We start from the raw sequence: 12,071 nt of genomic DNA on the forward strand, positions 1-12,071 counted from the left end.
TAACATCAGTAACCTTTTTGTTCATAGTGGAATGTAATTCAGGAAGAAGCTTTTCTAGAAATAACTGTGTACCTGGGATTCATAGCTTGGCAAATCTCAAAAAATCCCTTGTCTTTAACTAATAAAAATGGTTCACAGTCTGTAGCAATCATTTTGACAACCTTTTGCTTCCATTTTTAGTCTCTGTAGATTCATGATGATAAGGAATTGTCTTTTCAAAGCATTTTGGAATGTCTGTTGTTTTGAATTTCCGTTAGTGAGAACAAAATGTGTCCTAGGTACTTCATCATTTTCTAACACTTGCTTTTTTTTTTGTCATGCAGTTTTCATTTTTTATTATATCTGGATTGAGGAAGATGCATTGGGAATATTGTTGTACATTATTTTTTGGAGTCTTCCCTTCTAATTTAATTTAGAGGTGGCAAGTTGACATTTTGCTTTTAATTTATTCTTGTAAGTTGTGAACAATTGCCAAATAGGACTTTTTCTTAAAAGACTCATGGCTTAAGTGGAATTAAATAACTGGAAATTAAATACAACTCAAAGTTTTCTTTAATGTCCTGAATGCTAATATTATATGATTATATGATTATAATAGTATCTCTCTTATTCTTTCATATATTACTTGAATTAAAAATATATAGGCTCAAAAAGAATGTATTATTATTCTTAATGTTACATAGCTAACACATTCTCTCTTAATATTTGTATTGTCAACCTACTTCCCTGTTTATTTTACCATTTAAATTTACTCTTTTTTTAGACATGTAATTAACAGTTTTAATAATCATTGTTAATTATTAAAGCACTTTGGCAATATTAAATATAAACGTATTTAAATAAAATGATAAAATGTTAACATTTAAAGCACATAAAGAGATGATTGCTTCAAGTTACATCTAGAATACTTAGCTACCTGTCTGATTTGTACTACTGATATTATTAACAAGTTAGATGTGATGGTCATCTATATAATCGCTGTGTCATTGATCATGCACAATTTCTGGGAAGCCAGCCATATATGACTGAAGTGGACAGTCAGTGATCTAGTCTTTCAAAGCCTGAGATTGAACCTGAAGACAAATAATAGAGTTGGGCTAAAAACTGAGACCAATTTTGGTACCTTGTGTGTAACTGTTCATTCCCAGTGTATTAACTGTAAAAGAGATCTTTGCAATTATTTTTAAATTTGAATATCTTTGCTTAGATACTTCTTGTCCAGCTCAATCCTCTATTAATTCTTTTTAAAAATGTTATATTATAGAAAATTATAAGCATATGCACAATTGGATTGAATGGTATAGTGAATCTCCATGTCACATCATTCAGCTTCAAAAATGATCAACTTTTGGCCATTGTTTCCTCTATACTCCTACCCACAAACAACCCCCTGTGCCAGATTGTTTTGAAGCAAATCACAGACATCATAGTATTTCACCCATAAATATTTCAACATATACTGCTGAAATAATAGAGATTTTTAAAAAGCCTACAATACTATTACCATGTCTAAAAATGTTAATGTCTTAATAATTTCAAATATGTAGTGTTAAATTTCCCTGATTGTCTCAAAAATTTTGTCTTGAAGTTTATTTAAATCAGCTTCTAGATATGGTCGGTACATTATAATTGTTTTTTTTTTATTATTATACTTTAGGTTTTAGGGTACATGTGCACAATGTGCAGGTTTGTTACATATGTATCCATGTGCCATGTTGTTTTGCTGCACCCATTAACTTGTCATTTAGCATTAGGTATATCTCCTAAAGCTGTCCCTCCCCCCTCCCCCCACCCCACAACAGTCCCCAGAGTGTGATGTTCCCCTTCCTGTGTCCATGAGTTCTCATTGTTCAATTCCCACCTATGAGTGAGAACATGCGGTGTTTCGTTTTTTGTCCTTGTGATAGTTTACTGAGAATGATGGTTTCCAGCTTCATCCATGTCTCTACAAAGGACATGAACTCATCATTTTTTATGGCTGCATAATATTCCATGGTATATATGTGCCACATTTTCTTAATCCAGTCTATCGTTGTTGGACATTTGGGTTGGTTCCAAGTCTTTACTATTGTGAATAGTGCCGCAATAAACATACATGTGCATGTGTCTTTATAGCAGCATGATTTATAGTCCTTTGGGTATATACCCAGTAATGGGATGGCTGGGTCAAATGGTGTTTCTAGTTCTAGATCCCTGAGGAATCGCCACACTGACTTCCACAATGGTTGAACTAGTTTACAGTCCCACCAACAGTGTAAAAGTGTTCCTATTTCTCCACATCCTCTCCAGCACCTGTTGTTTCCTGACTTTTTAATGATGGCCATTCTAACTGGTGTGAGATGGTATCTCAATGTGGTTTTGATTTGCATTTCTCTGATGGCCAGTGATGATGAGCATATTTTCATGTGTTTTTTGGCTGCATAAATGTCCTCTTTTGAGAAGTGTCTGTTCATGTCCTTTGCCCACTTTTTGATGGGGTTGTATGTTTTTTTCTTGTAAATTTGTTTGAGTTCATTGTAGATTCTGGATATTAGCCCTTTGTCAGATGAGTAGGTTGCAAAAATTTTCTCCCATTCTGTAGGTTGCCTGTTCACTCTGATGGTAGTTTCTTTTGCTCTGCAGAAGTTCTTTAGTTTAATTAGATCCCATTTGTCAATTTTGGCTTTTGTTGCCATTGCTTTTGGTGTTTTAGACATGAAGTCCTTGCCCACGCCTATGTCCTGAATGGTATTGCCTAGGTTTTCTTGTAGGATTTTAATGGTTTTAGGTCTAATATTTAAGTCTTTAATCTATCTTGAATTAATTTTTGTATAAGGTGTAAGGAAGGGATCCAGTTTCAGCTTTCTACATATGGCTAGCCAGTTTTCCCAGCACCATTTATTAAATAGGGAATCCTTTCCCCATTGCTTGTTTTTGTCAGGTTTGTCAAAGATCAGATAGTTGTAGATATGTGGCATTATTTCTGAGGGCTCTGTTCTGTTCCATTGATCTATGTCTCTGTTGTGGTACCAGTACCATGCTGTTTTGGTTACTGTAGCCTTGTAGTATAGTTTGAAGTCAGGTAGTGTGATGCCTCCAGCTTTGTTCTTTTGGCTTAGGATTGACTTGGCGATGCGGGCTCTTTTTTGGTTCCATATGAACTTTAAAGTAGTTTTTTCCAATTCTATGAAGAAAGTCGTTGGTAGCTTGATGAGGATGGCATTGAATCTATTGTTATAATTTCTGTTCTTTTACATTTGCTGAGGAGAGCTTTACTTCCAACTATGTGGTCAATTTTGGAATAGGTGTGGTGTGGTGCTGAAAAAAATGTATATTCTGTTGATTTGGGGTGGAGAGTTCTGTAGATGTCTATTAGGTCCACTTTGTGGAGAGCTGAGTTCAATTCCTGGATATCCTTGTTAACTTTCTGTCTCGTTGATCTGTCTAATGTTGACAGTGGGGTGTTAAAATCTCCCATTATTATTGTGTAGGAGTTTGAGTCCCTTTGTAGGTCACTCAGGACTTGCTTTATGAATCTGGGTGCTCCTGTGTTGGGTGCATATATGTTTAGGATAGTTAGCTCTTCTTGTTGAATTGATCCCTTTACCATTATGTAATGGCCTTCTTTGTCTCTTTGATCTTTGTTGGTTTAAAGTCTATTTTATCAGAGACTAGGATTGCAACCCCTGCCTTTTTTTGTTTTCCATTTGCTTGATAGATCTTCCTCCATCCCTTTATTTTGAGTCTATGTGTGTCTCTGCACGTGAGATGGGTTTCCTGAATACAGCACACTGATGGGTCCTGTCTCCTTATCCAGTTTGCCAGTCTGTGTCTTTTAATTGGAGCATTTAGCCCATTTACATTTAACGTTAATATTGTTATGTGTGAATCTGATCCTGTCATTATGATGTTAGTTGGTTATTTTGCTCGTTAGTTGATGCAGTTTCATCCTAGCTTCAATGGTCTTTACAATTTGGCATGTTTTTGCAGTGGCTGGTACTGGTTGTTCCTTTCCATGTTTAGTGCTTCCTTCAGGAGCTCTTTTAGGGCAGTCCTGGTGGTGACAAAATGACTCAGCGTTTGCTTGTCTGTAAAGTATTTTATTTCTCCTTCACTTATGAAGCTCAGTTTGGCTGGATATGAAATTCTGGGTTGAAAATTCTTTTCTTTAAGAATGTTGAATATCGGCCCCCACTCTCTTCTGGCTTGTAGAGTTTCTGCTGAGAGATCAGCTGTTAATCTGATGGGCTTCCCTTTGTGGGTAACCCAACCTTTCTCTCTGGCTGCCCTTAACATTTTTTCCTTCATTTCTACTTTGGTGAATCTGACAATTATGTGTGTTGGAGTTGCTCTTCTCGAGGAGTATCTTTGTGGTGTTCTCTGTATTTCCTGAATCTGAATGTTGGCCTGCCTTGCTAGATTGGGGAAGTTCTCCTGGATAATATCTTGCAGAGTGGTTTCCAACTTGGCTCCATTCTCCCCGTCATTTTCAGGTACACCAATCAGACGTAGGTTTGGTCTTTTCACATAGTCCCAAATTTCTTGGAGGCTTTGTTCATTTCTTTTTATTCTTTTTTCTCTAAACTTCCCTTCTCGCTTCATTTCATTCATTTCATCTTCCATCGCTGATACCCTTTCTTCCAGTTGATCGCATCGGCTACCGAGCCTTCTGCAATCTTCGCGTAGTTCTCGATACTTGGCTTTCGGCTCCATCAGCTGCTTTAAGCCCTTCTCTCCATTGGTTATTCTAGTTGTCCATTCATCTAATTTTTTTTCAAAGTTTTTAACTTCTTTACTATTGTTTTGAATTTCCTCCCATAGCTCCGAGTAGTTTGATCGTCTGAAGCCTTCTTCTCTCAACTCGTCAAAGTCATTCTCCATCCAGCTTTGTTCCGTTGCTGGTGAGGAACTGCGTTCCTTTGGAGGAGGAGAGGTGCTCTGCTTTTTAGAGTTTCCAGTTTTTCTGCTCTGTTTTTTCCCCATCTTTGTGGTTATATCTACTTTTGGTCTTTGATGATGGTGATGTACAGATGGGTTTTTGGTGTGGATGTCCTTTCTGTTTGTTAGTTTTCCTTCTACCAGACAGGACCCTCAGCTGCAGGTCTGTTGGAGTTTGCTAGAAGTCCACTCCAGACCCTGTTTGGCTGGGTGTCAGCAGCGGTGGCTGCAGAACAGCGGATTTTCAGGAGACCACAAATTCAGCTGTCTGATAGTTCCTCTGGAAGTTTTGTCTCAGAGGAGTACCTGGCCGAGTGAGGTGTCAGTCTGTCCCTACTGGGAGGTGCCTCCCAGTTAGGCTGCTCAGGGGTGAGGGACCCACTTTAGGAGGCAGTCTGTCCATTCTCAGATCTCCAGCTGCGTGCTGGGAGAACCACTACTTTCTTCAAAGTTGTCAGTCAGACAGGGACATTTAAGTCTGCAGAGGTTCCTGCTGAATTTTTGTTTGTCTGTGCCCTGCCCCCAGAGGTGGAGCCTACAGAGGCAGGCAGACCTCTTTGAGCTATGGTGGGCTCCACCCAGTTCGAGCTTCCTGGCTGCTTTGTTTACCTAAGCAAGCCTGGGCAATGGCGGGCGCCCCTCCCCCAGCCTCGCTGCCACCTTGCAGTTTGATCTCAGACTGCTGTGCTAGCAATCAGTGAGACTCCGTGGGCATAGGACCCTCTGAGCCAGGTGCAGGACACAATCTCCTAGTGTGCCGTTTTCCAGGCCCGTTGGAAAAGCGCAGTATTAGGATGGGACTGACCCGATTTTCCAGGTGTCATCTGTTACCCCTTTCTTTGACTAGGAAAGGGAACTCCCTGACCCCTTGTGCTTCCCGAGTGAGGCAATGCCTCGCCCTGCTTCGGCTCACGCACAGTGTGCTGTACCAGCTGTCCTGCATCCACTGTTAGGCACTCCCTAGTGAGATGAACCCAGTACCTCAGACGGAAATGCAGAAGTCACCCGTCTTCTGTGTGGCTCAGGCTGGGAGCTGTAGACCGGAGCTGTTCCTATTTGGCCATCTTGGCTCCACCCCCCATAATTGTTTTTTTTAGATTTGCTCCTCTATCCTTTTGTATTTTGTACTTTATTTTTTGAAGAAATGGTGTTGTTTGTCTTATAGTCTGAATTAGGCAGATTACATCCTGATGGTGTCATTCAACATATTTTTCTCTTTCTCGTATTTCCAGTAAATTGATAGTTATATTTAGGGACTTGATCAGATTCAAGTTCAATTAATTTTGGCAAGAACACTTACTGATGGAAGTTTTGTGCTCTAATCTTTTTCTATTACAAATGGTACTGCAGTGAATAGCTTTGTGCGTATATCTTTTATACTTTTGCCAGTATAGTTTTCAGATGGATTTCTATAAATGAATTTGCTAGGTCACAGGATAAATCCATATGAAATCTTGTGATACATCTCCAAATTCTCTTCTATGGGGATTGTATCACTTTGTATTCCCACTAGCAATATTAGACGGAACATGCTTTCTGTAGCCTCACAATGTTTTGTTAAACAATTGAGTTTTTGTCAACCTGATAAATGAGAAATTGCATCTTACTGTACTTGTTTTTTTCTTTTTATTTATGTTAACAGTTCTTTATTGAGTTATAACTCACATATAGTAAAATGTATATATCTCAAACATACATCACAGTGAAATTTGACAAACATATACATACATGTAACCTGTGGTCTACTAGTTATTGATGTCTGTCTCAAAAGATGCATCTTGTGGTTCAAAGGGCTTTTGTAATATTTCAGGGTGCCTATTTAGGGTTTTATTATCTTGGACCATCACAATAAGCCATACACAGGAAATCCCTGGTTTCTGATTCTTTTATGAATTCATTGTTTTGGCATGTTTCCAGAGTATTTTTGAATCGTCAGGATTCTGCACAAATTATCATTCACCCTAAGTATTGACTTCATATGGTTTATTGCCCAGTAAAATGAATTGGAATCACCTAGACATCTCTGTGTTGGTAAAGATAGAACTTTAAATCTTTTTGTTCTTTTTAAGACTTTTTTTTTTTTCAGTTTTGGCCCAAGGATAGAAGTGGAATCAATGAGTGAATTTATAAAAAAAAATCAGTATGTTCTGCAAAATATTGGAATTGTCTAGTGAAAAATAGTAGCTTTATTTTGACTTTTATAGTCTACTTAATTGAACTTTCCGTGGGCCCAAAGGTGAGAGCATTGATTTTTTTTCAAACTATAAAAATGTGTCTCTGTCTTTCACCAATGTATTTTAATTTTTTTGTACAATATGTACCAAATATGCTGAAGAAATCTAATTTTAAAAGTTGTATCTGTTGCAACAAACTTCAGAGACTGTGTATGGTAAATGGCTGGAATGAGTTTTAAGCATTCTTAAGGTGAACGTTAAAATGTCAGATTTTAGAAATGCTGTGTACTTATATTTTTTGGTAGGTAAAATAGAGACTGCTGAATGTTTTCCTGCAGTGTCCTGTGCTTTTAAAAATGTACTTTCCTCCTAAATTTTATAATTGTAACACTCTTATCTTCTTAGGAAATATTTGACTTTGATTTTGTATTTTTTAAAAGTAATCTTTGGGTTGTTTTCTTATACCTCTAATTTTGAATCAGTAAGCAGAATAGCAGAAAGATAAACTCAAGGTTAAAGCAATCAGTGAATGATGGCTGGAAATAGCATGCATTATAAAGATTCCTTTTTAGAACTTGTCTTCTGAAGTCTTTACATCTCTAGTGTTGATCTTTTAAAGCTTTTAGGGTACTAAGTACTTTAACAGCAGAGAAATTTTGAAATATGCGTATTTCATCAAGTTTCTGATTTACACGTTTGTAGTTTAAAATTGTTAATATGGAATACTTCGGTTTGGAGTACGCATGAGTATAAGTTAGAGTCTAACCAGGGAACAGACATTACTTGAGGATTTAGAGTAGAGGGGTTTTTAATGTAGGAAAATGTTTATGCAGGTGATAGCACTGAGAAGGCGAAGGACTGGGAGGCAATACAGAGATTGACAAGTACAGGAAATCACTGCCATCCGTAGGTCAGAGGGACATACAGAAGAAGCAAGGCCATGTCAAATTCCTGGGGTGAGGTTACCCGGAGGTAGTTGGAACTGTAGTAGAACTGTTCAGAGAAAAGTTGGGGCAATGGATACAATGCAGATGCTCCTGGAGGCTCTGTCAGAGTAGAGAAGGCAAGATGACATAGTCCTTCGGCTTCTCCTTTCTTCCCTGCCTTCAGTCTCCCATCCCAGGGTCTTGCTTTGGCTGAAGCCAACTGATAGGGGTGCCTGAGAAACACAGGCTGCTCTGTGAGATGGAGCAGATCAGGCAAACAGCCAGAAATGGATCTAAGGCAAACAGATCCAGGGCTGATATAACCTTTCAGCAGAAACCCAAAATCATTAATTATGTGCTACATTTTTAAAAAATTGTAAAATTGAGGAAAAATTACGTTTAGTTGAAAATTTAGATTTCAATGCTACATGATTTTTCATATTTCTTTAAGTATCTTCAAATAAATATTTGCTTAAATTAAAAAAATTTTTTTACAAAGACGTACTTAGAGTTGAAAGATTAAAATTGTGTGTTCAAGGTCATATTTCTAGTAAGTGTTGAAGCCAGGCCTTCTAAAAACTTATCCAAGGAACCTTTCCCATCTTATGCTGAGGGATCAGATAGAAACCAATCTAAACATCAAGGTTCTTTGTTACTCTCATATTTATGAGCTTTATAATCTTGACCACATCTTTTAACTTCTCATACATTCAATAAATATTCTCCTCCAAAAATGCGAATAAAGATACCTATTATGCCTGACAGAGAAGATGAATCCAAAGGGGGTGAAATGAAACCTCTTAAAAAATTTTCTGGGGTTATATGAATTAAGGTATTATCTATTTCATGTATGGAAAATAGAATGACTTTGCCTTTGTTTTAATAAGTACTTTAAAAACAGTTTTTAAGTTTGTCAGTATTCCAAACCATTTTTCTTTCTCCTCCCTGCTTTAAAAAATCAAATTTATTTTAGGTAGATTTTGTGTTAGGAGATGCACTAATAAGAATTTTAAAAGAGCAACTATTTAACTTAGAAAATTCAGATTAAGCATTTCTGTTGTGAAAAACACATTCTGAAAACTTTGAAATTGCTCCTCTTTTGTTCCTCTAAATCTAGATCAGAAAAGCAATGTTGACTTCAAAGATATCCAAAGAACAAACACTAATAAAACAACACAAGCAAGTGTGGTGGCAGGAATACCAGAGGCTGAATGAAGTCAGGTAAGAACTGGGGGACATAGTAAGAACACGTAGGAATTACTAGGAATAGCACTTATCTCGTCAGATGTTCTATAATGTTCCATGTTAATTAACCATTACAATAAAAATTTAAAGTTACAATTTGAATGTGAGTCAAATTAAAATCCTTTGATTTCCTCAGCTTAATCTGAAATCCAGTGAATATATTAATATGGCTTTTGCTTCCTTTCGGAAAGAAGATGATCTTCTGTATGTGTCAATCACTTCCACACTCCCACTCTCATGCTTGTATTTACTTGTATCATACTTAGCATATTGGATTATAATGTTTTGGATACATGTTTTTTCTTCCCTATAAAGTGGTAAAGATCCCATCACGGGCTAACATCTCATCATATTCATTTTTATATAGTAGAATACATAGAGATGCAAATGCTTTTAATACATGGATGAACTAATGAACAAGGAGTTCAAGTTGCAAATGATTTCTGGGTGTAAGTGCATCATGACTAACTTACTCAATTTTGCTTTTTGACTTTTGTTATTATTTCCAGCCGTCACGTAAAGATAAAATGAAATATTGAGGCCGGGCGCGGTGGCTCATGCCTGTAATCCCAGCACTTTGGGAGGCTGAGGCGGGCAGATCAGGAGGTCAGGAGATCGAGACCATCCTGGCTAACACAGTGAAACCCCGTCTCTACTAAAAATACAAAAAATTAGCCGAGCGAGGTGGCGGGCGCCTGTAGTCCCAGCTACTCGGAGAGGCTGAGGCAGGAGAATGGCGTGAACCCCGGTGGGCAGAGCCTGCAGTGAGCCGAGATCGCGCCACTGCACTCCAGCCTGGGCGACAGCGAGACTCTGTCTAAAAAAAAAAAAAAAAAAATGAAATATTGATTCTACAGTTGATCTTAATTGTAATCTTTGAAAAGTTAGTGTTTTTAAAGGTCAGGGCAAAAAGAGAAGGCAGATGTGTTTCTCCTTCATTTATAGCTTGTATATTTGTTTTAATGATGATATTTGTAAAGTGTGCTTTTAAAAGGTGCATTTTAAAGCATTTATTTTATATCAAAAGGGTTAATTTCTGTGGTCTTATTCTAAGTAAAGTTTCTAAATACAATTAGACCCATCTTATCCCTCAAAAAGTCACCTATTGTGGAGTGAATGTTTGAACCTATTGAAATTTTTTTTTGCAAATGTGCATAACTTGAAACATGACAAAAAGGAAAGCCATTAGGAAGCTTTAATTGTGGTGTTCACTGATTCAAGTTCAAATGTAAAGGAAGACACTGGGTAAAGTTTTTTGTTTTTTTTAAATCTTGGCTATTCCACATTTTCTTAATGTGTATATTAAGTCGTTCGTAAGCTAGGTAGAAGAGGTGTATACATATCATTATGGGAAATAATTCTTTTGGCTGACCTGGAATGACACAAAGAAAATGGAGGTGAGAAACACTTAAGTAATGATAACCTTAATGTCTCAGAACTTGTAAGAGCTGAAAATTGGACAAAATGAAGAATTCCAGGATAAGTTTCTATGTTATTCTAAAATGCAGGCTAATTTCAATTTGTGTTCAGTGCAACTGAAAGCTAACAGCAATAGGAGATAAGTTAGAGAAATGACTACCTTGTGGAGAATTTAGGGCCACCAACAAATTAGAAGTAGTTAAAGTCCTAACAGTGTTTGTCAACCTTTAGAAATCGACATCCCCTTTTAATAAGTAAGATTCTATGCCTTACCATAGAAGACACCATTTAAGAATCTCAGGCAGGCAGAGGATAAGGGCCTACAATAACACCTAACATTTGTTAGGTAATTTAATATGTGCTGGGTAATATTAGGTTGGGCAAAAGCCACAATTATTTTCGTACCAACTGAATATGTTAAGTCCTGTACATGTTTTATCTCCTTTAATATTTACAACGACCCTACAAAGTAGTCGTTATTGCTCCTCAGTTTTACAGATGAGAATCTTGAGTCTCAGATGATGAAAGTTAATTTGTAGGTCATAAATAACCTAGTCTGTGTGGAGCTGGGATTGGAACGTTTGCCCCTAACTTCTGTGCTCTCTGACCTTGGAGTTGAGTAGTTTTTTCCTTTTTCTACAGGGTTCTGTTTACATCACCTGAGATCCAATTGGTCTAGCTTTGCTGGCAAAAATAAAAGAAATTTTGCCAGGGTGTGGTGGTGCATACCAGTAGTCCCAGCTACGTGGGAGGCTGAGGCAGGAGGATCACTTCAGCCTAGGTGTTCAAGCCTTCAGTACATTATGATTGCACCCGTGAACAGCCACTGCACTCTAGCCTGGGCAACATCGTGAGACCCCATGTCTAAAAACAACAAAACAAAACGAAAACATGTTGCCAAACTTTAATTGTTTGAAATCTGTACTAAGAAAACTAGACAAAATTTTCAAATGTAAAATTGTTTAATATTTACATTTATACAGTTTTATTTAAATTGTGTTATGCTTAATCAAACTATACCCCTTGAGGTTTTTGATACACTTTTCCAGAGGCACTTTCTCCCTTGTTTCATTCTGGTACCACAAAGAATCCCTTAAGTTTTTATTTATTTTTTTTTTTTGAGATGGCGTCTCGCTCTGTCGCCCAGGCTGCAGTGCAGTGGCGCAATCTCGGCTCACTGCAAGCTCCACCTCCCAGGTTCACGCCATTCTCCTGCCTCAGCCTCTCCGAGTAGCTGGGACTACAGGTGCCCGCCACCACGCCCGGCTAATTTTTTGTATTTTTAGTAGAGATGGGGTTTCGCCGTGGTCTCGATCTCCTGACCTTGTGATCTGCCCGCCTCGGCCTCCCAAAGTGCTGGGATTACAAGCGTGAGCCACTGCGCCCGGCC

The 12,071-nt window shown here is 37.7% G+C and overlaps 1 protein-coding gene across 7 annotated transcripts in view; it reads left to right on the forward strand.

Annotated features, from left to right (window-relative positions):
- The window catches only part of CCDC148 (coiled-coil domain containing 148), a 308,291-nt gene that overhangs the window by 111,560 nt on the left and 184,660 nt on the right, over positions 1–12,071 (forward strand). For all 7 annotated transcript variants that reach the window (XM_058441815.1, XM_058441814.1, XM_058441820.1 and 4 more), the window contains one exon: positions 9,135–9,238. In XM_058441815.1, the coding sequence (XP_058297798.1) occupies positions 9,135–9,238 (104 nt within the window). The remainder of the gene's footprint in view (positions 1–9,134; positions 9,239–12,071) is intronic.

This window comes from Hylobates moloch, unplaced genomic scaffold, assembly GCF_009828535.3.
Source record: "Hylobates moloch isolate HMO894 unplaced genomic scaffold, HMol_V3 SCAFFOLD_1, whole genome shotgun sequence".
NCBI lineage: Eukaryota > Metazoa > Chordata > Mammalia > Primates > Hylobatidae > Hylobates > Hylobates moloch.